Source organism: Macaca thibetana, chromosome 5, assembly GCF_024542745.1.
Source record: "Macaca thibetana thibetana isolate TM-01 chromosome 5, ASM2454274v1, whole genome shotgun sequence".
In the NCBI taxonomy this organism is placed as follows: Eukaryota; Metazoa; Chordata; class Mammalia; order Primates; family Cercopithecidae; genus Macaca; species Macaca thibetana.
In genome coordinates, this window is record NC_065582.1 from 135,591,554 (window position 1) to 135,617,851 (window position 26,298).

Below are 26,298 nucleotides of genomic sequence, written 5' to 3' on the forward strand. Positions count from 1 at the left end.
GTGACACTGTTGTATTCATTTCCTAGGGTGGCTGTAATGAAGTGTCACCAACTGGATGGCTTAAAACCATGGAAATGTATTCTCTCACAATTCTGGAGATTAGAATTCCAAAACTGAAGTGTCAGTGGGGACATCCTTGACTCAGACACATCACTCCAGTCTCTTCCTCTGTGATCACATGATGTTCTCCCTCTGTGTCTTCACATCATCATGTCAACCGAAAAATCATCCAAAGGGTCAGAATCTAGTTTAAAAAGTTTGTGCAGGCCTGGTATAGTGGTTCACACCTGTAAGCCCAGCACTTTGGGAGGCCGTAGTGGGAGGATCACTTGAGCTCAGGAGTTCGAGACCAGCCTGGGCAACATGGTGAAACCCTGTCTCCACCAAAAATACAAAAATTAGCTGGGTGTGGTGGTGCACACTTGCAGTCCTAGCTACTCAAGAGGCTGAGGTGGGAGGATCATCTGAGCCCAGGAGATTCCAGGCTGCAGTGAGCCGTGATCACGCCAGTGTACTCCAGCCTGGGTGACAGGGGAAGACCCTGTCTCTAAAAACAAAAAACAAACAAACAAAAAAGAGTTTGTTCAAATGCAAAGTTTGAGGACAGCTACTCAGAAAACACAGATTCCAAAGAACGAAAGTCACTGTTCTGAAGTGTAGAAGTTTAGGATCGTTTAGACAAAAGATAGAGAAGCATAACAGAATTTCAGTATCTTTCTACATGAGGCTTAGCGCATAGTTACAATGATTGGATTCGTTGAGGTGGTCTTTTTTCTCAGGAAAGGCATATTTAACATTCCACACTGAAGAGGGAACAGTTACGGGGTCTTCTGCGTCATTTGGTCTGTTTTAGACATGGGACAATGAAGGAAGCAGTTAATCTATAACAAAAACCAGTGATTGGAAGGGGAGGGGCCTGGTTTCTGGTCTTTTCTAGTCATTAATGGAACATTTATGGAAAAGTTAATCTATAATCTAAGAAAAAGAAGTTGTAAACATGTTCTGTGTCTCAGTCTCCAGGGCTTAACTTACCCCTGGGCGTAATAAATATAGAGGAGCCTGAAATTTTATTTTATTTTATTTTATTTTTAGATAGAGTCTCTGTCACCCAGGCTGGAGTGCCGTGATGCGATCTCGGCTCACTGTAACCATCTCAGGTCAAGCAATTCTCCTGCCTCAGCCTCCCGAGTAGCTGAGATTACAGGCATGCACCACCACGCCCAGCTAATTTTTAAAATATTTTTAGTAGAGACAGGGTTTCATCATGTTGGCCAGGCTGGTCTCAAACTCCTGACCTCAAATGATCCGCCTGCCTCAGCCTCCCAAAGTGCTGGGATTATAGGTATGAGCCACTGTTCCTGGCCTACAGTATTTATTTATTTATTTATTTGATGGAGTCTCATTCTGTTGCCAGGCTAGAATGCAATGGCATGATCTGGGCTCACTGCAACCTCCGCCTCCCTAGTTCAAGCAATTCTCCTGCCTCAGCCTCCCGAGTAGCTGGGACTACAGGCTCACGCCACCACACCCAGCTAGTTGTTGTACTTTTTAGTAGAGATGGGGCTTCACCATATTGGCCAGGATGGTCTCGATCTCTTGACCTCATGATCCGCCCACCTCAGCTTCCCAAAGTGCTGGGATTACAGGCATGAGCCACCATGCCCAGCTTACAGTCTTTTTATAAGGACATCAGTCATATTGGAGTAGGGGCCAACCCTACTCCAGTATTAATCTTTACTAATTTCATCTGCAACTACTTGTTTCCAAATAAGATCATATTCTGAGGTACAGGGGGTTAAGTTTCCATCATATCAATTCAACCCATAACAATTCAACCCATAACAACTGCATAGGTCAAATAAGATACCTCTCAGGTTCAGATTCAGCCAGAGGGCTGCAGCCAGCAGATGCAGGTGTTCCTCCTCTGTGTTTCTGTGGCACCTGTTTGTGTGCAGAATGCCCATCTCTATCACAGCACCAGCCACAGTGTACAGCAATCATCAACCCACTTTGATTTCCGTTAGACTGGAATGCCTTCAAGAAAAAAGAGTTTGTTCAAATGCAAAGTTTGAGGACAGCTACTCAGAAAACACAGATTGCAAAGAATGAAAGTCACGGTTCTGAAGTGTAGAAGTTTAGGGTTGTTTATTTAGACAAAAGATAGAGAAGCATAACAGAATTTCAGTACCTTTCTACATGAGGCTTAGCGCATAGTTACAATGATTGGATTCGTTGAGGTGGTCTTTTTTCTCAGGAAAGGTATATTTAACATTCCACACTGAAGAGGTAACAGTCACGGGGTCTTCTGCGTCATTTGGTCTGTGTTAGATATGGGACAATGAAGGAAGCAGTTAATCTATAACAAAAACCAGTGATTGGAAGGGGAGGGGCCTGGTTTCTGGTCTTTTCTAATCATTAATGGAACATTTATGGAAAAGAGTTAATCTATAATCTAAGAAATAGAAGTTGTAAACATGTTTTGTGTCTCAGTCTCCAGGGCTTAACTTTCCCCTGGGCGTAATAAATTTAGAGGATCCTGAAATTTTAGCCCTTTTTTTTTTTTTTTTTTTTAAGATAGAGTCTCACTCTGTCACCCAGGCTGGAGTGCCGTGATGCGATCTCGGCTCACTGTAACTACCACCTCCCAGGTCAAGCGATTCTCCTGCCTCAGCCTCCTGAGTAGCTCAGATCACAGCTGAGATTATTTGGTTTTGCATCTTCAATGCCTGGTTGTAAAATCTTCCACTTAGGGTTCACTCACTAAATGCTTGTGGAATAAAAGTAGAATGCTTCCACTTTTGTCAGAGACGTGTGAACCAGAGCAACTCCATCTTAAATAGGAGCTAGATAAAATGAGGCTGCGACCAACTGGACTGTATTCCGAGATGGTTAAGGCATTCTAACTTACAGGATGAGATAGGAGGTTGGCACAAGATACAGGTCATAAACACCTTGCTGATAAAACAGGTTGCAGTAAACAGGCTGGCTAAAACCTACCAAAACCAATATGGCCACGAGAGTGGCCTCTGGTTATCCTCACTGCTGTACTCCCACCAGCACCATGACTGTTTACAAATGCCATGGCAATGGCAGGAAGTTACCCTATATGGTCTAAAAGGGGAAGCATAAATATTCCACCCCTTGTTTAGCATATCATCAAGAAATAACCATAAAAATGGGCAACCAGCGGTCTTCGGACTTCGGGGCTGCTCTGTCTATGGAGTAGCCATTCTTTTGTTCCTTTACTTTCTCAATAAACTTGCTTTCGGGGTGGGGGAAGCTGAGAGTTGAGACCAAGGGCTAAAGCTGGGAGACTGAAAAAATGCAGACTACCGGGGCATTACTCATTTCTCCAGCTCTGATCCGCTGTACCAGGGGTCTAATCAGGCCTGTGTCTGCCTCCTTCCTGAATAGCCCAGTGAATTCATCTAAACAGCCTTCCTACAGCAGCTTCCCACTCCAGGTGGCCAGACGGGAGTTCCAGACCAGTGTTGTCTCCCGGGACATTGACACAGCAGCCAAGTTTATTGGTGCTGGGGCAGCCACAGTTGGTGTGGCTGGTTCAGGGGCTGGCATTGGAATGGTGTTTGGCAGCTTGATCATTGGCTATGCCAGGAACCCATCTCTCAAGCAGCAGCTCTTCTCCTATGCCATTCTGGGCTTTGCCCTGTCTGAGGCCATGGGGCTCTTCTGTTTGATGGTCGCCTTCCTCATCCTCTTCGCCATGTGAGGCTCCGTGGGGGTCACCTGCCTGTTGCCGCTGCGACTCCACGCCATTCCTGGTGTTGGGGTGTACTAAGCTTTACCATTAAACACAACGTTTCTCTAAAAAAAAAAAAACAAAAACAAAAACAATAAACTTGCTTTCACTTTATGGACTCGGCCTGAATTCTTTCTTGTGCAAGATCGAAGAACCTTCTCTTGGGGTCTGGATCAGGACCCATTTCCTGTCACACTTTCATGGAACTGTGGTGAGTCAAGAGCCCAGCCCACTGGCATGATTCAAAAAGCATTAGCTTCCATGCCTTGGTGGCTTTTCCCCTTTGAAGGTGTGAGACCCATTTGGAACCCCAGATTTGATACGAAGATTATTTTGAGCTGAAGGCATTTGAGATTCAACAGATGCAGAAAGAAACCTACTTGGAGCTTCTCTTATCTGACTTCAAGCAGAAACCTCTGAGAAATGAGGACTGCCATAAATTCCCTCATGAGGTGGCTTCCACTCCCAGGAGAGAGAGAAAGAGTAAATCTACTATAAATTACCTCTTCTGGGGAGTTTTATGGCCCCAAAGAAGCTGGAAACACCGCTTGCCTGTATAGGCAACATTATCACAAATTTTCTTATCTCCTATTTGTTCTCCTAAAACTTCATTTGTCTTTCCTAAAGAAACCTAATTGTTTTTTCCCATAGAAGCCTTTTCGCCTCCCTCCTTTTCCCCTGCTAATTTAGGTATATAAGCCTTTAACTTTAACCATTTGATAAGCCAGCTACTCCTTTTATTGGCTTCTGGGTGCATACAAATAAACCTTTTTCTTCTGTTTTTTTTTAGACAGAGTCATCTTGCTCTGTCACCCAGGCTAGAGTGCAGTGGCACAATCTCAGCTTACTACAACCTCCACCTCCCGGGTTCAAGCGATTCTCCTGCCTCAGCCTACCGAGTAGCTGGGATTATAGGTGCCCACCACCACACCCAGCTAATTTGTGTATTTTTAGTAGAAACAGGGTTTCACCATGTTGGCCTGGCTGATCTCAAACTCCTGACCTCAAGTGATCCTTCTGCCTCGGCCTCCCAAAGTGCTGGGATTACAGGTGTGAGCCACTGTACCCGGCCGCTTTTTCTCCTGCTAATCATGCCAAGAATGGTATGATTACTATTACTCTCATCAGCTTCTAGCAACTTCTGTGCTACGTCTGAACCACAGGAGTCCACAGTGACCCTGTCTCCTTTACACATGACTAATAAACAGCATATTTAAGTGCATTAATATTACAAGAAAAACCTGGAATTGTTTAGAAAAATGTTCCCTCAAAGTGGGAGGGAGCCAAGAGATAAAAGAATTTTATTTGGAAAAGTCCAGCTTGGCAAGTAGATGTGTTTGTTAAGATTTACATACAGGGCACTCTTGGACAGCAGCAGGACTGCTCTAGAGATCTGTGCCACCTCCCATCTCTAAACTATTTGTAAGCTAATTTTCTGGCTCTTTGCCTACTGTGTTTGAGTGATGAGACTGTTTTTCTTGGTAGGTTCTCAGACACTCCCCAAGATGCTTAGGTTCTCAGGGATACCTGTTCCTCAGCTGCACACCATGGCCTTGACTCACCACCTGGTCTTCAAGGTTCAAGCAGTAGGCGTGCACCCTTCAGTAACCTGGCGCGGAACCCATCACACTACAATTAAAATGTGTATGTGGAAAGAATGCATCCCAAAGGGTTAGCATGAATTATTTCCTGATGAGGAAACGTTTTCATGAACCTTTTTTTTGGCTTTTCTTTCTTTTCTACTTTTTCGGCAGTGAATATTAGTTTTATGATAAGAAAGCTCATTCCTCCCAGTAAATATTAATTTTAAAACAAAAAAAATTAAAAGTTACAAGACAGCAATATCCTCTAGATCACTCTTTTGCTAGTATTTTTGTCTTTTTTAACCTTCAGTTCAGATTTGACATTGCTGTTGAAGCACTTACACGTGTTCAGCATTCCTTGCTCTTTGGATGGCTATGTAGGTAGCAGAAGGGAAGGTCTTTCTTTGGGATTTTGCAGTCTCTGCAGGGGTCCAACATTTGCTTCCCAACCTGAATCAGAGCTTATTTTATTTTAGTGTTTTGCATCTGCACAGCTAATCACTACTTGTTATGTAAGCTCAGCTATGGGAATTTTTATTAGGCATAGCTCCTATTCATGAAGGATAGAATAATTTTTTAAAAAAGAAATTAGTACAATGGTGTAGGGAAGAAAGAGTAATATTTTTTCCTTGCTTGTTGCAAGGTTCATGGCTTACACCCCATAAGAAAAAACAAATTAACAAGAGAAAAGTGTAACAAATTTATTTAACCAAAGTTTTATGTGACATGCAGCCTTCAGAAATGAAGACCCCCAAAATGGAGGAAACTGTGTATTTTTATGTTTAGGTTTGATGAAAAGTGGATACTTATGGAGAAACATGATTGGATAAGGGGTATGATCTAACAGTAATAAACTGGGGGACTTAACAAGGGCTTTGTGTTCAGATTTATCTTGGTGTCTCCGTGTCTTCATTCCATTTCTCTGGCTGTCACATGAAGGTCTTATAACTGAGAAACAAAAAAGAAATCCTAAGTCCCCCAACTGACTGAATGGACACTCTTTTGGCCAAGAGGACCCCAGAGAAACCTTGAACATTGAGTTCCTGGACATGACAGAATGGAAAGTCAGACACACCTTGTATTAGTTCATTTTCATGCGGCTAATAAAGACATACCCAAAACTGGGAACCAAAAGAAGCTTAATTGGACTTACAGTTCCACTTAGCTGGGGAGGCCTCAGAATCACGGTGGCAGGTGAAAGGAACTTCTTACACAGCAGTGGCAAGATAAAAATGAGGACGAAGCTAAAGCAGAAATCCCTGATAAACCCATCAGATCTTGTGAGACTTATTCACTATCACAAGAATAGCATGGGAAAGACTGGCCCCCATGATTCAATTACCTCCCCCTGGGTCCCTCCCACAATACATGGGAGTTCTGGGAGATACAATTCAAGTTGAGATTTGGGTGGGGAGACAGCCAAACCATATCAATCCACCCCTGGCCCCTCCAAACCTCATGTCCTCACATTTCAAAACCAATCATGCCTTCCCAACAGTCCCCCAAAGTCTTAACTCATTTCAGCATTAACCCCAAAGTCAACAGTCCAAAGTCTCACCTGAGACAAGGTGAGTCCCTCCTGCCTATAAGCCTGTAAAATCAAAAGCAAGCTAGTTATTTCCTAGATACAATGGGGGTACAGGTATTGGGTAAATACAGCTGTTCAAAATGGGAGAAGTTGGCCAAAACAAAGGGGTTACAGGGCCCATGCAAGTCTGAAATCCAGCAGGGAAGTCAAATTTTAAAGCTCCAAAATGATCTCCTTTGATTCCAAGTAACATCCAGGTCATGCTGCTGCAAGAGGTGGGTTCCTATGGTCTTGGGAAGCTCCACCCTTGTGGCTTTGCAGTGTGCAGCCTCCCTTCTGGCTGCTTTCACAGGCTGGTACTGAGTGTCTGTAGCTTTTCCAGGTGCATTGTGCAAGCTGTTGGTGGATCTACCATTCTGGGGTTTGGAGGATGGTGGCCCTCTTCTAACAGCTCCACTAGGCAGTGCCTCAGTAGGGACTCTGCATGGGGGCTCTGACCCCACATTTCCTTTCTGCACTGCCCTAGCAGAAGTTCTCCATGAGGGCCCCATCCTTGCAGCAAACTTTTGTCCGCACATCCAGGCATTTCCATACATCTTCTGAAATCTAGGCGGAGGTTCCCAAACCTCAATTCACAACTTCTGTGCACCTGCAGGCTCAACACCATATGGAAGCTGCCAAGAATTGGGGCTTCTGCCCTCTGAAGCCACAGCCTGAGCTCTATGTTGGCCCCTTTCAGCCACAGCTAAAATGGCTGGGACACAGGGCACCAAGTCCATAGGGTGCACACAGCACAGGGACCCTGGGCCTGGCCCACAAAACCGTTTTTTCCTCCTGGGCCTCCAGGCCTGTGATGGGAGGGGCTGTGTGAAGGTCTCTGACCTGGCCTGGAGACATTTTACCCAGGGTCTTGGGGATTAACATTAGGCTCCCTACTACTTATGCAAATTTCTGCCAGCTTGAATTTCTCCCCAGAAAAAGGGTTTTTCTTTTCTATTGTATAGTCAGCCTGCAAATTTTCCAAACTTTTATGCTCTGCTTCCCTTAAAAAACTGAATGCCTATAACAGTATCCAAGTCACCTCTTGAATGCTTTGCTGCTTAGAAATTTCTTCCACCAGATACCCTAAATCATCTTTCTCAAGTTCAAAGTTCCACAAATCTCTAGGGCGGGGCAAAATGCTGCCAGTCTCTTTGCTAAAACATAACAGGAATCATCTTTGCTCAAATTCCCAACAAGTTCCTCATCTCCATCTGAGCCCACTTCAGCCTGGACCTTACTCTCCATATTGCTGTCAGCATTTTGGGCAAAGCCATTCAACAAGTCTCTAGGAAGTTCCAAACTTTCCCACATTTTCCCATCTTCTTCTGAGCCCTCCAAACTGCTCCAACCTCTGCTTGTTACCCAGTTCCAAAGTTGCTTCCACATTTTCAGGTATCTTTTCAGTGATGTCCCACTCACTCTACTAGTACCAATTTACTGTATTAGTTTGTTTTCATTCTGCAGATTAAGACATACCCAAAACTGGGAACAAAAAGAGGTTTAATTGGACTTACAGTTCCACATGGCTGGAGAGGCTTCAGAATAATGGCAGCAGGTGAAAGTTACTTCTTACGTGGTGGTGGCAAGAGAAAAATGAGGAAGAAGCTAAAGCGGGGCTGGGTGCAGTGGCTCACGCTTGTAATCCCAGCACTTTGGGAGGCCAAGGTGGGCAGATCATGAGGTCAGGAGTTCAAGACCAGCCTGGCCAACATAGTGAAACCCTATCTCTACTAAAAATATGCAGAGATAGGGTTTCACTGATGCAGGAGAATTGCTTGAACCCGGAAGGTGGAGGTTGCAGTGAGCCGAGATTGTGCCACTGCACTCCAGCCTGGGTGACAAAGCTAGACTCCATCTCAAAAAAAAAAAAAAAAGCTAAAGTGGAACCCCTGATTAACCCATCAGATCTTGTGAGACGTATTCACTATCACAAGAATAGCATAGCATGGGAAAGACTGGCCCCCATGATTCGATTACCTCCTCCTGGGTCCCTCCCACAACACCTGGGAATTCTGGGAGATACAATTGAAGTTGAGATTTGGTGGGGAGACACAGCCAAACCATATCATGCCTCATTATACCCCCTCCCTCGCTAACCACCATTAGAATTTTTTCCCTAAGGAGTAGACAGAAACCAGCCCTTTGGAAAGATTCACTCCACCCTTCGTTTAACCAACACCCTGACACTGACCGTCCCTTTTGCAGTTTCCACAAAACAACAAACCAGCATTCCTTCATGATAAGAGATCACCAACCATGGGCTGGTTCTTTTTTGTTGTTGTTTTTCACTCAGATCAAGTTTCCATGTGTTCAAAAAATAAATAAAAGTTTAAAAAGTTGTCTCACTAACTTTAGTTTTAGAACTGACTGACATGAGGCATTTCTTATTGTCAAAGTCCACCCTTCAGAGAAGATAAGAAATTTCTGAAGTCTACCTATGGATTCTTTTGGGATTCATTCTGACTAAGGAATAGTTTTTACAAGAAAAACCTGGAATTATGTAGAAAAGCATTTCCCCAAAATGGGAGGGAGCCAAGAGGGAGCCAACATTTCATTGAGAGAAACGTTTCTTTGCTTTGCACACATTCTTTGAGGAGCAAGAAGATACTAACTCTCCAGACGTAGGTGTTCTGAAATCAATATTGGGCTCTTGCCTTTGGAATCAGACATCTCATGATTTGGGTTTGCAGTCCTTCTCTTTGGTGTCTTCAGGCTGAGTTTACTTGTAGGAGTACTAGGATTGCTCCTCAATGCTAATAGAAAGCTTCTGCTCTTACCATGATGTTTCACTGTTCTGTGGCATGTTTTACAAGTAATCAACAATACACTTTTGGAGTCTCTGAACTTTTTCACAATTTTTGCTTCTTTAAAACTGAGTGTATAATTTCATCCTTCTCGATTAATCAGTTTCTGTATTTTGGGTGTCAATGTGGCTTTGGGTTTGAGACACACTCAAAAGTTATCCAGAATCAACAACTGCAAACAGTATGGACATGTTTCTTCAAAAGTGCTCTTATCATAGGAGATAGCAGGCTTGGCCCTGGCAGCTGTTGTGCAGTTCCTGCTCTGAAGCTTCAAGGTAGTGCTTCTGTGTCATGGCCGTCACTGCCACTTCCTTGTCACAGGGACCTGGTGAGAAAACACGGCACCAGAAGTTGGTTTCCACCATGGGGTGGTTCTTGCCAGCCTAAGGAGGATGTGCAGTGAGGATTTTCATGTCTCAGCTTCACATTTTTTTTTTGTTTTTTTTGTTTTCTTGTTGTTCTCATTCACTCTGTTTCCCAGGCTATAGTGTAGTGGCATGATCACCGCTCACTGCAGTCTCCCCAGCTAATTTTTGTATTTTTTGTAGAAATGGGTTTTGTCATGTTGCCCAGGCTGGTCTTAAATTCCTAGGCTTAAGTGATCTGCCCATCTTGGCCTCCCAAAGTGTTGGTACTACAGGTTTGAGCCAACACATCTGGCCTGTTTCACCTTTTGACATCAGAGGCCCAAAAACTTCACCCTGGGATCATGCTAAGGCCACCATTTTTGAACATGGGTCTCATGGAGAGGTGTAAGGTAAATGGATGTGCTTTGGTCAAGAGTAGGCCGAGGCAGACATGCAGGCCAGCATGACTCAGCAAGTTTGGAGCACAGGCACACAACTCCACTTGTTGTATAACGCATGTGCGTAAGCTTATACTTGGCTTAAAGCCACTATTGTTTGTAAAAGCTACAGCTGCCCTGCAGACACTGTACATGGGGCATACACTCAGAGGGAGAGAGTGAAGCTCCTGACCCTGTAGGGAGAGCCAACCATCTTGCAGATGGACATGGGGGGAGCCAGAAACCAGCAAGTGTGCCATGGAATGCAGCTATAAGTGCAGGAGTGACAAGAGCTGCAGAGCTGACTGCTGAAAAGGGATGCAGCTGGAGCAGACAGTTGAGACAAAGGAACAGTGTAAGAGAGCTGCTGAATAAAACCATATTTTACCTGCCTACAGCCCCCTGAGTGTTCTTTCAGCTATCTGCCACCCATCCACCCACTCCCCTTGGACCTCAGCATGGGCTGGAACCTGACACTTGGTGTGACAAGAGGCATGAAGGTCAATTGCACATGCGTTTCTCATTTTATAAATATTCATGACTCCTCCTATAGCTTATTGAATATGTATATTTGGCCACCCACTTCAGCATAAATTCCTGTCTTATTCTTCTCACCCTTGAAGTGCTTGTTCCTGGCTTCTGATGGGAGATTATGCTTTTCAGCCTATCAAAATGGCCACTTGCAGGCTGCAACCGTTTATGAAAAATAAAGCTCTTCGTTCCATACTTATGAACCTCATCATTCTTCAGTTGCCACTTTTTTTAAAACAAAGGTGATTTTAAGATCACATATAATTTATTTGAAAATAGTACTAATATATATTATAATTTGGTCTTTAACCAAATTATAGTAGCTTTCTGAGCTAGTATATAATAGTTTTCTAAGAACATTTATATATATGTTCATTTATATGTACATTTCATTTCTTATATATAATAGTTCTTTAAGAACATTTACATAATATAATAGCTTTCTAAGAACATTTAAACTACAGAGAACTTGATCTTAAACCAATCAAGATTAAATAAGAAAATAAGAATAACTTTGTGTTCAGTTTCCTCATCTGTTAAATGAAAAGAAAAAGAAAAAGAAAAAAAATAATAATTTGGTCAAAGAGCCCATCATGAAACCATGAAGAAATGTGTGTGTCCGCATCTCTGACAGATCTTGTGCTTTAACCATTGTAAGTAAAATGGCATTTGTTTGGGCAATATAAGTAAAAATTTTTTTAAAAATCTCCTATTTCAGAAAACTTCTCTACAAAGAGAAGAAAGAAAACAGTGCTATGATTAAATAAGCATTAAACCAGAATGTGATGCTCAGCTCAGACAATCTGCTAAAGAGATTGCAAGACAGAAAGAAATCCACTGACATACAGCTAGCTGGACATAACCCATCACATTAGGCAGGTGATTTGCAAATTGGAGTCAGGTGATAGCCAGTTAGCCCATCTCCTCCCAGGAGACTGGGAAGATAGGGTGTTATCTTCCTTGATGATTACCTTTCAAAGAAATGACTCCCAGGTCCTTGAGAAAACATTCCTGAATCATGAGCCTGGAAAGAGGCTTATTTAGCTATTTAAAAGACTTACATACATTTGAAAAGGGCTGAGAGAAATTCTTAAAAAAAAAAAGATAGGGCAAAGTAGAGAGGTGGGTCTCTTATTTTCAACAGGAAGAATTAAGTTTCTTGTTCACCATTACACACACTCTGGGGTTAGTTAATCAACTGAATTCGTGTTAGATAATGAGGGATAAAAGGTAATTCAGCAAATGTCAAGGATACAGTTTTCCTTTTTGGCAAAGCAGCAGAAACATACTCACTTTCTTAATTGCCTAGGCCAGGGTTTCTCAACCTTAGCACTGTAAAGGGGAAAAAATATCTTTCCTTCCCCTCATCTTAGGTTCCTTGGCTGGGGGGCCCTGTAGCAAAAGATAGATTAACAAGAGAAAAGCATCCAAATTTACTTAATATAAGTTTTACATGACAGAGGAGCCTTCACAAGGAAATGAAGACCTAAAGAAATGGAGTAAACCTGAGTATTTTTATGCTAGGTTTGATGAAGAGTGGACAGTCATAGAGAAATATAATAGAGCAAAGAGTATGATCTAATGGTAGTAAACTAGGGGAAACAGCAAGTCTTGCTTTTCAGATTATTCTCTGTGTCTCTTTGTCTTTGAAAATAAGGATGGATGTTCCATTTCTCCTGGTGTATGGAGGGTACCTCTCATATATAAGGTCTTATGATCTGCTTCAGGGGAAGTTCAGAAAATCCTTTCCAGGTGCCTTTCCTTTTCCTTCTACTTTCCTTCCCCTTTTCCTCTCCTCTCCTCCTCTCCCCTCCCTTGCTCCTCCCTTTCTCTCCCCTCCCCTCTTCTTCTTTTCCTTTCCTTTCCCTTCCCTTCCCTTCCCTTCTCATTTCTTTCTTCTTTCTTGCAGGATCTTGCTATATTGCCCAGGCTGAAATCGAATTCCTGGGCCCAAGCGATTCACCCACTTCAGCCTCCCAACGTGCTAGCATTACACCTATGTGCTAGGAGCCCCCATGCCTGGCCTGTTTTTGCTATAGGGGTGTCAACTGTGAACCTTACGACAAGTGAGGAGAATTACTTTTTCTCCCCTACGCCATTCTACTAATTTCAGTGATTGGCTTTGCTGTGCCAGGCAACCCCAGTTTGGTTCTGTAACACCCCCAGATGATGTCTCATGACCCTGGCCTGACTTCAGCAAGAATCCTGTTAGACTGGTTTAGCCAGAACCCCCCTTACCCTGCATGTTTTCTTTCAATAATTTTCCATCCGCTGACCCATGCCCTGCTCCTTGGCTCTAAATTCCCACTTGCCCATGGTATATTTGGAGTTGAGCCCAATCTCTCTCCCCTACTGAAAAATCCCATTACGGTGGTCCCTAAATGTATATGAATGGTCCTGAATAAAGTCTGCCTTATGAAGGGGTTAAGAACATGCCACCCCACAATATGCTCTGGCAGATTGAGTATTTTTGAGTTAGAGGCACTCAAAAAATGGCAGATGCAAGAAGATCACTCTGACCTTCCTTCTGTTTCCTAAAAGCAGGAGATGAAGTTCCCACATGTGGGATATTCTGCCTATTCCAGAAGGAAAGTATCATTCTTATCATCAAGGATGGGAAGTTGAAGCTGAGGGGAATCTGAACAAACCAATCTCATAGACCAATCTTCCTAGCCACTGCACTACCCAATACCCTTTGCTGCATCACATTTTCACAATTTACTACTCTTTGTTTAATTCTGTATATAAGTGTTCATCTCTAGCAATGTCTTTGGATTTTCATTTCCTTATGAAGTCCCCTGTGCCATGTAAAACTGTACTAAATTTTTCGTATGCTTTTCTCCTGTTGATCCCTCTTATGTCAATAGAGTTCTCAGCTTGTGGGGTGAAAAAAACAAATCCTGAGGGCATTTTGCCTCTCTTTATGTAGGGAGGAAAAATAATGCTCTCCTCCAACCTTCATGAGCTCTTAGCTGGTGCTCCCTGTAACAAAAGACAGATTAACAAGAGAGAAACAAATGGAAATTTAATAACATGTGTACCTCCTGTAACACGGGAGATAACCAGAGAAATGAGTAAATCTCTAGAGTAGATCTCAAAGAAAGATTTTAAAACCTCAGGCTTGAATGTCGTTATTCTCTGAAACACAGAAATAAGGATGGAGAGAATGGCCAGCTAAGATAAGATGGCCAGAAAAAGCATCTTAAATAAAGGTACATTTGTTATGCAGATTTAAGTTGATGCCTTCCTTCTTTATTGATTAAGCATCTCTAGAGACTTAGTCTTCCTTCTCTTCCTGGTGCAGAGAGGGAGGCACACTTAAAAACGGAGACTGCCTTTATAGCTTCAAATTTCTCTTACACAAAAGGGTAACTTTCCAGAACTTCTCCTGTGTCTGCAGTTTCTCAAAATAACCAGCTCAAAATAAACCTTATGCCAAAGAGGCCTATTTTGGGGTGGCATATTCTGGACTCTGGCAGTCATATTTTGGAGTGGTATGTCCTGAGCCCTGTCACTTCCTATGTTTTAACAAGGATCATCAAATAATTTTTTTCTCTAGCAGAACTTAGTGTGCCACTGGTATACAGCACTCATAGGTTCCCTTGTTACCAGAAAGGGGTCCCAACCTAGACCCCAACAGAGAGTTCTTGGACCTCCTGCAAGAAAGAATTCAGGACAAGTTCATACAGTAAAGTGAAAGCAAGTTTTTTAAGAAAGTAAAAGAGTAAAAGAATGGCTACTCTATAGGCAGAGCAGTGACATGGGCTGCTCAACTGAGTATACTTATAGGTATTTCTTGATTTTATGCTAAACAGGGGTGGATTATTCATGAGTTTTCTGGGAAAGAGGTGGGCAATTCCTGGAACTGAGTGTTCCTCACCTTTTTAGACCATATGGGATAACTTCCTGATGTTGCCATGGCATTTGTAAACTGTCATGGCACTGGTGGGAGTGTCTTTTAGCATGGTAATACATTGTAATTAGCATATAATGAGCAGTAAGGATGACCAGAGGTAACTTTCATCATCATCTTGGTTTCGGTGGATTTTAGCTGGCTTCTTTACCATGACTTGTTTTATCAGCAAGGTCTCTGTGACCTGTATCTTCTGCCAATCTCCTATCTCATCCTGTGACTAAGAATGCCTGACCTATTGGAATGCAGCAGAGTATATCTCAGCCTTATTTTATCCATCCCGTATTCAAGATAAAGTCACTCTGGTTCAATCGCCTCTGACACCCATGCCGTCCTTTTTCCGAACGGGTCAGTGAGGTGGAGGTGGAAGCACACGCCTTTAACATCCTCTTCTAATCTCCCCCAGCACTATGTTCCTACCTCTCCTCTTCAATTCCTCTTCTTAACACTTTTGATACAGTTATTTATGAGGGTGCCTTATCTCTGCTGCTAAGCTGCATGTTTCGTTAGGACTGCATCCTGTTAGATTCGCCTTTATATCCTCTGTAGCACACAGCAAACCCTCAATAGAAAGTATGGGTGTCATGAAACAACTTCAAACAGGAACCAAACTGTAATCTACCTGTGTCTTAAATTGATGGCTTTCTGGTTTCCACAGTAAAATGAGAGAAAGGTTTTCTGCAGCGTTCAGATTCTGGAAGCGAGGCCCGTTTCTTCCCCCTTAGCTCTCTGGACTTCGTCTTTCCCTTCTCTGTATCATTTCTTGCTCATATTTATGGAAACACACCATGGCCAAACAGCTCTATTGTTCCTTCCTTTGCTGGCCAACAACTGTTTCTCCAGTTCCCATTGTCCTTAAAGGGTACCAGAATATCTCACCCCAGAATATGCCTTTTTGGCTTATGAATTATTTTGAGCTAAAGACAATAAGAGCCAGCAGATACAGGAAAAGATTTTCATCTCCTGATGACTGCCTGAAAACAAAGCGTATTAGTCTGTTTTTGCACTGCTATAAAGAACTACCTGAGACTGGGTAATTTATAAAGAATAGAGGTTTAATTGACTCAGTTCCACATGGCTGGGGAGGACTAAGGAATCTTCCAATCATGGTGGAAGGCAAAGGGGAAGACAGGCACATCTTAAATGACAGCAGGAGAGTGGGGTGGAAGTGCCCCACACTTTTTAAACCATCAGATCTCATAAGAACTCACTCACTATCATGAGAGGAGCAAGGGGGAAATCTGCCACTATGATCCAATCACCTCCCACCAGGCTCCTCCTCCAATTTGACATGAGATTTGGGTGGGAACACAAATCCAAACCATATCATTCTGCCCCATCCCCTCCCAAATCTCATGTCCTTTTCACATTGCAAAATACAATTATCTGTTCTCAACAGTCCCCCATTCTTTACTCATCTCAGCATTAACTCAAAAGTCCACGGTCCAAAGTCTTACCTGAGACAAGGTAAGTCCCTTCCACCTATCAGCCTGTAAAATCAAACAGTTACTTCCAAGATACATTGGGGGTACAGGTATTGGGTAAATGCTGCCATTCCAAATGGGAGAAATTAGCCAAAACAAATGGGCTACAGGCCCCATGCAAGTCTGAAACCTAGCAGGGCAGTCATTAGATCTTACAGCTCCAGAATAATCTCCTTTGACTCCATGTCTCACATCCAGGTCATACTGATGCAAGAGGTGGGCTCCCAAGGCCTTGGGCAGCTCCGCCCCTGTGGCTCTGCATGGTACATCCTGCATGGCTGCTTTCAGGGCTGGAGTTTAGTGCCTGTGGTTTTTCCAGGCACACGGTGCAAGCTGTCAGTAGATCTACCATTCTGGGGTGTGAAGGACAGTGGCCCTCTTCTTACAGCTCCACTAGGCAGTGCCCCAGTGGGGAGTCTGTGTGGGGGCTCCAACACCACATTTCCCCTCTGCACTGCCCTAGAAGAGGTTCTTCATGAGGGTACCCCCCCACCTGCAGTAGACGTCTGCCCTGGACATCCAGGCATTTCCATCCATCCTCTGAAATCTAGGTGGAGATTCCCAAGCCTCAATTCCCAAATCTGTGCACCCACAGGCCAATACTATGTGGAAGCTGCCAAGGCTTAGGGCTTGCACCCTCTGAAGCCATGACCAGAGTTGTACTTTGGCCCCTTTTAGCCACAGCTGGAACTGGAGCAGCTGGGATGCAGGATGCCATGTCCTGAGGCTGCACAGAGCAGCAGGGCCCTGGGCCTGGCCCACTAAACCATTTTTTCCTACTAGGCTTCCAGGTCTGTGATGGGAGGTGCTGCCATGGAGGTCTCTGAATTGCCCTATAGACTTTTTCTCCTAAAAAAGTTTTAAAAGGCTATTAAAATTTGGCTCCTCTTTACTTATCAAAATTTCCACAACAGGCTGGAATTTCTCCCCAGAAAATGGCTGGCTACCACATTGCTGGGCTGCAAATTTTCCAAACTTTTATGCTCTGCTTACAGTTTCAGATAATTTCTTTGTTCATCCATATGAACATACAATTTTACCAACAGCCAAGTCATATCTTGAATGCTTTGCTGCTTAAAAATTTCTCCTGCCAGATACCCTAAATCATCTTTCTTAAGTTCAAATTTCCACAAATCTCTAAGGCAGGGCAAAATGCCACCAGACTTTTTGCTAAAGCATAGCGAGAGTCACTTTTACTTCAGTTTTCAATAAGTTCCTCATCTCCATTTGAGACCACCTCAGCCTGGACTACATTGCCCATACCACCATCAGCACTTCTGTCAAAAACCATTCAACAAGTCTCTAGGAAGCTCCAAACTTTCCCATATCGTCCTGTCTTCTTCTGAGCCCTCCAAACTGTGCCAACCTCTGCCCATTACCCAGTTCCGGCATTGTTTCTACATTTTCAGGTATCTTTATAGCAGTGCGTCACTCCTGGTACCAATTTTCTGTGTTAGTCTGTTCTCACACTGCTATAAAGAACTCCCTGAGGCTGGATAATTTATAAAGAAAAGAGGTTTAATTGACGCACAGTTCCGCAGGCTTAACAGGAAGCATGACTGGGAGGCCTCAAGAAATGTACCATCATGTTGGAAAGGGAAGCAAGCACCTTCTTCACATGGTGGCAGGAGAAGGAGCGGAGGTGCCACATCACTTTTAAGCAATCAGATCTCCTGAGAACTCACTATCACAAGACCAGCAAGGGGGAAATCTGCCCCCATGATCCAATCACCTCCCACCAGGACCCTCCTCCAATTCAACGAGATTTGGGAGGGGACACAAATCCAAACCATACCACAAAGTGAGTAAATTGTGTTTGTAAAAAATTGTATATTTTTGAAGGACACTTCCATTTGTAAAGATGTCTCTGCACCAAGGACAGAGCCGCTCCAGGGAGATCAGTTCTATCCCCTCCACCCCCTCCCGCCCCCAGAGAGTGTTATCTGCATAACAGGACAAGTCTTCCTTACCTTACATTTCCCCCCTCCCCTTCCCATAACTTGCTTCCTCTGCTCAGGAGCCCAAAGCCCCCTTTTATTTGTGTAGTTTAGTCTGTATATAAGCGTCAGGCATCTGGCTACCTCCTTGAGTCACGTTTTCTCTCATTTGTACATATATAAATTAAACTGTTTTTTCTTCCTTGTTTGTCTGCCTTTATCAGTTTGATTTGCGGGCCTCCGCCCTTGAAGCTAGGAGGATAGAAGGAAAAAGATTTTCTTCTCTATATCCCCCAAACACTAACTAATTTCCTGTTCCTATAAAGAATTTAAGGAAGACTGGCATTGGAAAGGCCCTGATGGTGATGAGGAAGACCAAGCCATGGCTATTTCTTTTATCAGAGAGTGTCCTGTTTGGAAAACAGATCCCATCTCAGATAATTTCGTTGAGGGAATTTGATGTAGGGAACCAAATAGAAAAGTGTTGAGAGAATTGAGAAGTCAAACAAAGGACAAGGAGGCAAGCCAAATATTAGCAACAGCAGGAGGCTGCTACTACCCATAGGACTAGAAAGAGCAAGAGAAAAGGTGGTATTGGGAAGCCAGGAGCCAGAACCACCACCATTGAGGGGAGCTAATCACTTTGGAGCCTGCCCAAGGAGCTGAGGCTGCGGAGGGGCTGCCTCACAGAAGCTGGGATCTTAGAGGAGATGTAGCCAGAGATGCTGCCATATCTCCTGCCGGTGGCTCCCACTGGCCTATTGAGAAGGAAAAACTTTTCCTTTACTATCTTACATTCAGTAGCTCAGGGCCTGTGAATTTAACAGACAAAAGACAGAGTCACAGGAGAAAAGACAGTTTGTGTGTGCAATGCACACATGAGTGCTCAGTGAGGAGTCACTGGGTGTGGTGTGGTGGTTAGAATTTGGGGCTTACATTCCTAACTTCGTAGGGGAAAGGGAGAAAGGAGAACAGTTTCCTCATGAAAAAACAAATAGATTTCTTTAGGAAAGACAAATAGGTTTTTAGGGGAAAAACAAAAAACAGGAGACAAGAAAGTTTGTAATAATGTTTGTCTGTTAGTAGTCTTTCTGTCTTCTTCCTGGCCATGAAACCACACTGGAGGGGGGATTTATTGTAGGCTAACTCTTGGTCTCTCTCATGGGAGGAAATCTGCTCCAAAGAGGAAATTTATGGCACCCTCATTTAGAAGTTTCTGCTTTTTATCAGAGAAAGGAAGCTCTGAGAGGGCTCCTTTCTGTATCTGTTGAATCTCAGATGTCTTCAGCTTAAAATAATCTTTATATTGTCAACTTAAATAACAGAGAGAGGCCCTCTAAAGAAAAGATGTTTATTTGGGAATAGAACATTGCAATAGGAATGCACATACCATAGTAAACTATGTGCATATTTAGGGAGGTAAAGGAAGACAAAGGTTTTTAAAGGAAAAAACGAGGATTATGTAATTGTTGTGAAATAATTATCCTTGGCTATGAAGATCAATAATAATGGTGGCACCAGTCCAAGGTTGGACTGGCAGTTGCTGGGCAGAAGTCCTTGCAGAAGTATTTTATGTGCAAAGTTGTGTTTAGTTGTAGAGTCTTTTTCATGATCAGGCATACAAGCATGAAAACCCTCTCTTCATGGCCTTCCCGGGCTCTATTGTCAGGGTTTTCTTAACATCCGTGACTCCATTTTGACTCTGACATCTTTCACAATACCAGCTCTGGAGCTCCAAGTGGGTTCTCACAGACTAAACTTAACTGAGCACCAGGTCAACAAGGAAGACTGGGAAATGGAAATGTCCAGGCTCTGGCCCCTACAATTCAGAGAAGAAAACAGCAGCGGATGGTTCTGAGAACAAATAAATAGTCATCTCATTTCTTTTTCTGTGGTCACTGGTGATGTAGCTCCACCATTGCCCCTTTTGGAGTACTCCACCATGCAGGAAACACTGCCCACCCCCAGACAGGAAGCCCAGCAGTTCACTTCCGGCTTTCCTTGAATTGCCATCTTGATGGTACTGCCTGAAAAGCAAGAAGAGCTTTTAATCTCAGAGACCTCCACCGCCCTCCACAGTCGCCTACATGTAACTACTAACTTACGTTGGTTTGTTAAGTAACATCAAACTGAAGTGCTTAAATAAAACACGCCAATAACACTCTGAACCTTCTTAATTCACAATATAGATGTGGCAAGTGTTCCCAGGGATAAGGAGTGGAACTCATTTCCTTCCAAGCCACTTGAATTACCTGTGGAACATTTATCTGCAATTCTAGCAGAGACCAGCCAGGACATCTGTTACCAAAGGTGGGACTCAAGTCTCTCATTCAACAGATCATTGACGTTCACTAAGGAAAAGCAAACTCTTGAGTGGGTTTCTCTGATCTCAGTCTGCTTAGTGGTCTGTATCAGACACAGGAACTCAATTGATCATTATTTATGGATGAAACCGTTCGCCATTATGAATCAGTAACATGCCAATTGTGCATTTGGAATAAATAATGGGAAATACTTTTTCTCATTGCTGAATTGATAATGAAGAAGTTTTGACAGTGCCTGCTCATTTTTCAGGAAAAGCCAACAAAAAAGGACACATGAAACTTGTAGGGAAGCCAGCCTCCACCTGCCGTTCACTCTGCCCACAGTAACAGAAGTGCGGATGCAGCCACCGTTAGTGTGTTCTGCCCATGGTACTATTCAGTGAGGCATCAGACCATGCATCAGACCATTTGCACATTTTTCTGTGCGTGGACTCATGTCCTACTTTTGTGCTTCTCTCAAGGACTTTCGGCTCCTCCTGAAAGAACACGTGTTCATCCAGCCCAACATCTTGGCAAAGGCAAGTTTTTTTGGCAGCAGGGCCATTAATGATAGTAGGTGCTGGCAAAAATGTAGGCAGCCAGGGCTCAGGGGAAGGCAGTGACCCAATTACTGACAGCTGTTAGAGCCTCGTTTCTCTGCCTTTTAGTTTCCCCAGCAGAGTGGTACCGACACCACCATCATTAACAGTTAATTTTGATTTAGTATGTCTGCACAGGCTGGGACAACTAAAGTGCAGCCTGTTGCCTATAAAAGCTCAACTCCCCCCTTGAGGTCATTTTGAATTGCACCTGCTCAGGCCCAAGCGATGGATGGAAGAAGCTTTTCAAGGTCATTCCAGTTTCTAAAGGCTTCCTCCTGCAGCAGGAGTCTTGAAAGATGAACTTAAGAGCTATGCAAAGGGCTGAAATAACTTATGTAAAAACCCTCTTTCTACTCCCCTGTGATCATACTGAGAAAAAACCCAAGAACTAAAATTAAGTTAAAGACCAAGACCCAGGTTTTATAACAACCAAATGTCAAGCTTAGTGATGGTATTTTTAAAAACGAGCTAAGTGGAGCATTTTGAACAAATATTGGAGGGTGACAAAAACTCTCTTCTTGACCAAACTTTATTTATTACTTTGTTTTAAAAATAGATACAGGGCCTCAGTCTGTTGCCCAGGCTGGAGTGCAATGGCATGATCATATCTCACTGCAGTCTGAATCTCCTGAGCTCAAGTGATCCTCCCACCTCATCCTCCCAATGTGCTGGGATTATGGACGTGAGCCACCACGCCTGGCTCAAACTTCAGAAAGACTCCTCTGAGCCCTCTTTTTGATGAGGCCTCAACTTTGGCCTATAAAAACTACAGACTCTCAGAACAAATGATTTCATTCACACTCTCTCTTCCCCACTAAAAGACTTGAACCACCGGTAACATAGTCTCTAACAGTTAAGGCTGAACCCCTAGGATGACCCCTCACTCCTCTTAAAGTGCCTGCCTGGGAATGCTCAAGGCTGCTGGAGAATTACTGTTTGTTCCAGCCCAAACCTAGTAATAGGCAGATAGGCCCCTTCACCTGCCTGCCTTTGAGCAGTACCTTTAGATTTGCAGGTGTAGATGCTTTCTCTCCGTCTTTGTGATGTTGATCTTCCACCATCCACAACTGCCTCCTCAAGAACCTGATGGCCATCTTGTTTTTTTTCTTTTTGAGGTGGTTGAAATGATTCTCCTGCCTCAGACTCCTGAGTAGCTGGGATTACAGGCTCCCACCATCATATCGGGCTAATTTTTGTATTTTCAGTAGAGACGGGGTTTTACCATGTTGGCCAGGCTGATCTCAAACTCCTGACCTCCAGTGATCTGGTCGCCCAGACCTCCCAAAGTGCTGGGATTACCGGGCATGAGCCACTGCGCCTGCCGGCCATCTCTTTGAAATGCAAAAATTCAGGGAAATAACTCTGCCTTCCTTACCAGATCTCCCAGCAGGGTGACCACTGCGCTCTAACTAGCAGCAGCACTATCTCCTGTCACAAAGATGTGAGGGGAAATCTGCTTTTCTTCCACATAAGCACCAATGAACAAACCCAGTCCCTGCTCAAGCTCGGTCTGGTCCCCTCATCCTACTCCCTCATTCTCCCTTTAAGACACCCAGTCACCTCTGCACAATCAAAGTAAGCTCAGTTCACACTGGATCTCTTCCCTATTGTAGTGGTTATGACAGAATAATGTCTATTTTAGCACTTTACTAGTGTCTGACTTTGTTTTGACAAAGGTCAGATACATTTTCTTTTTGTCATAGGGAGCACGGATTAGTTTAGACAGACAGACCATGGAGCTAACGAGACGAAGGTTATTATGAACTTGACCTCCAGATGGCTCTGCCCATATTGTGGTGGCATGCGCGCACCTCTGTCAGGCGTTTCACACATGCTTTCCATTGATCACGAGGGAGACCAGATGAGAAAGTAGTGCTGGCTCAGCACAAACCACATGCTGCTGCTCATTTGGTTTCTCGTTACTGCCTTAAGAGCTCCAGCATACAGATGGTGCAGCTCACAGCCTCTTCTTTGTACACCTCAGCTGGAAGAGTACCTGTGCTCTTGCTCCCCCAAATGCCTTCTCTCTGACATCCCCAATTCTCCCGTCCTTTTAGCATCTAGTTCATGGTCCCCTTCTACCACAGGTCCTTCCCAGACTCTACCTCCCACTTTGCTCACTCTGGTGCCTACAATATTTATCTTGCATACTCGATATCTCATTTTGTTACCGTGGGTAACAAAATTTCGCTACTCCTAGAAGAAATAAGGACCAAGTATTCCACCTCCTGCCTTCTACCAGTATCAGGCAAGTATATTGAAACTATTCAGTAAAATGCACTTAAATATTTTAAATGAGCTTTCAATAGCTTTGACAAATTTCAGTAAAATGACGCTGAATTCCTTCATCATTTCTAGGATGGACAATAAACTTTTATTACAACTCTCAAAATGCTTACAAAGTTATGCAAAATCAAACTAGTGTTGCTGCACTTTGTATGGAGTAGGTAGTCTATTGCCTATGGATTTTTTTCCAATTTTATGTGTGATCATACACTAATATTATATTTTACCACAAAGGAAAAACGTTTAGCATTAGGCATTATAATAGCTAGTTCTTTACACTCCCATTGCTGTTAGCCTACATTTTCATAACTTTATGCATATCTCTTTCTTATGATAGCATACTTTCTGCCCATTTTAAAAAGAGAAGAAAGGTTTGGGAAAATGTTATAGACTAACTAAATGGCTCATAAAAACTCCTCTGCAGTTAGCGATTCAGACTTCCGGTTATCTGTGTTAATTGGATCTTTGTTGTTCTGTTTTAATCAACTAAGGATAGGACTTTTACATTTTCCTTAAACTGTTATAATACTATAAATAAATACTTTAATACTAATACCATAAATAAAATATTTTCACTAGAGAAAAGTGCAATCAATAAAAATGTGAGGTATCCATCACAGTAATGTTTGTTTGTTTGTTTTCTTTTTTTGAGATGGAGTCTTGCTCTGTTGCCCAGGCTGGAGTGCAGTGGCATGATCTCGGGTCACTGCAACCTCTGCCTCTGGGGTTCAAGCTATTCTCCTGCCTCAGCCTCCCTAGCCGCTGGGATTACAGGTGCCCGCCACCATGCTAATATTTTGTACTTTTTAGTAGAGATTTCACTATGTTGCTCAGGCTGATCTCGAACTCCTGACCTTGTGATCTGCCTGCTTCAGCCTCCCAAAGTGCTGGGATTACAGGCGTGAGCCACCACGCCTGGCCACAGTTAACTTCTATATAGTTTTCAGGAATATAAAATAATCCTGTCATGGGTATTTAACTTAGATTACTCATGTGCTGAGATCCAGAAGGAACCTTCCAGAATGGTGGTTTTCCATTTGTGTTCCACAGAACCCCAGGATGCTGAGGAGTTACTTTCAGGTATATTGGTTTTCTATTACTGCTGTAACAAATGTAAAAAATGTAGTGGCTTAAAACAACACGGCTTTATTTACCTTACAGTTCTGGAGGTCAAAAGTCTGAAAAAGGTCTTTCTAGGCTAACAACAGGGATCAGGAGGGCTGTGTCCTTCTTGGAAACTCTAGAGGAGAAACTGCTTCCTTGCCTTTTCCAGCTGCTGGAGGCCACCTGCATTCCTTGGCTTGAGGCCTTTTCCATCTTCAAAGCTAGCAACGGCTGGCTGCGTCTTCCTCAGGTCAGATCACTCTGACTAACTTGCCTGTCTCCTGCTTTCACTTACAAGAATCTTTGTGATTACATTAGGCCCACCCAGATGATTCAGGTCAATCTCTTCATCTCAAGGTCAGCTGACTAGCAAAGTTAATTCCATCCACAATTCTAATTTCCTCTTGCCATGTAACAAAACATGTTTATACGTTCCAGTCATTAGGAGTTGAACTTCTATGGTTGGCCATTCTACTGCCTACTACCTCAGGTATCTCACAGATTTAAGTTCAAATTCTAAAACAGCAAAAACAGGTTTTTAAAATATTTAGAAGAAACAAAACACACACTCAAATTAAAAATGTACAGCTTTCTATTTTATTTTATTTCTGGAGACAGGGTCTCACTTTGTTGTCCAGGCTGGAGTTCAGTGGTGCAATCACAGTCCACTGTAACATCGAGCTCCTGGGCTCAAGCAATCCTCCTCCCTCAGCCTCATGAGTAGCAGGGACTACAGGTGTGCAACAGCACACCCAGCTAATTTTCTTATATTTTGTAGAGAAGGGGAGTCTCACTATGTTGCCCAGGCTGATCTTGAACTCCTAGCCTCAAGCGATCCTCCAGCCTTGGCCTTCTAAAGTGTTGGGATTACAGGTGTGAGCCACTGTGCCCAGGCAATGTACTGAATTTTAAACACCAGAGTCTACCAGTGTATTAACTTGTGCTGCTAGGTCACTTGTTTCTTTGAGCACAAACCTTAGACGAAAACTTCTGCTGCCATCGATGTGCAGATACCTCATTTTGGCAGGGAGTTTGATCATCTAATACATGTGGTTCAGTTAAAGCAAAATCCAGTTATTTCCTCCAGAGTAATACCTATTCTGAATAGCAAAATTTTTATATATTGCATACCTGTGCTATCTTGAAAGACATTTATCATGTCTTCAAGAAGTACTTCCAGTGGTCACATATCACTTCCATAGCTTCTGAAGACAAGGATTGAAGGACTATTTTAACAACGAAAAATGAAGGAAATGAAGCCCACTAATTCATCATACTCAGTTTTCTCCTCCAAGTTTGCTTTAGAACATTCTAAACATAATCATAAAGGACAACAGAGAGCTCAAAGCCACCAGCTCAGTGGGGAAGGCAGATCATACCTCCCTACTATGCAGTGCAGAGTCCCTTGTTGGTGTGCAGTCAGTGGCAGAAAACAACTGCCCAATAATTTGGTGTGATTGTTCCAGCTGTCTGGAGGGCATGGCTCTCAGAAAACTATCCACTCATTTTATTTAGTCTGGTGCAATACAGCTTTAACCCACTGTCCTTTTTCATATGTATTAATGTCTTTCAAGAACATTTGAGTGAATCCATCATATAATATCCTGATAGATCCTACATTTTCACAAAAGGAACAT

General features: G+C 43.2%; 2 protein-coding genes and 1 pseudogene across 5 annotated transcripts in view; 2 read left to right on the forward strand and 1 right to left on the reverse strand.

Moving 5' to 3' along the window:
- The window catches only part of MRPS18C (mitochondrial ribosomal protein S18C), an 856,900-nt gene that overhangs the window by 769,466 nt on the left and 61,136 nt on the right, over positions 1-26,298 (forward strand). The window lies entirely within an intron of this gene.
- On the forward strand, positions 3,247-3,855 carry LOC126954576 (ATP synthase F(0) complex subunit C1, mitochondrial-like). The gene has a single exon (XM_050790197.1). It carries the CDS (start codon positions 3,323-3,325, stop codon positions 3,728-3,730), a length of 408 nt encoding a protein of 135 aa, XP_050646154.1. The 5' UTR covers positions 3,247-3,322; the 3' UTR covers positions 3,731-3,855.
- On the reverse strand, positions 9,304-10,010 carry LOC126954571 (UPF0711 protein C18orf21-like; annotated as a pseudogene).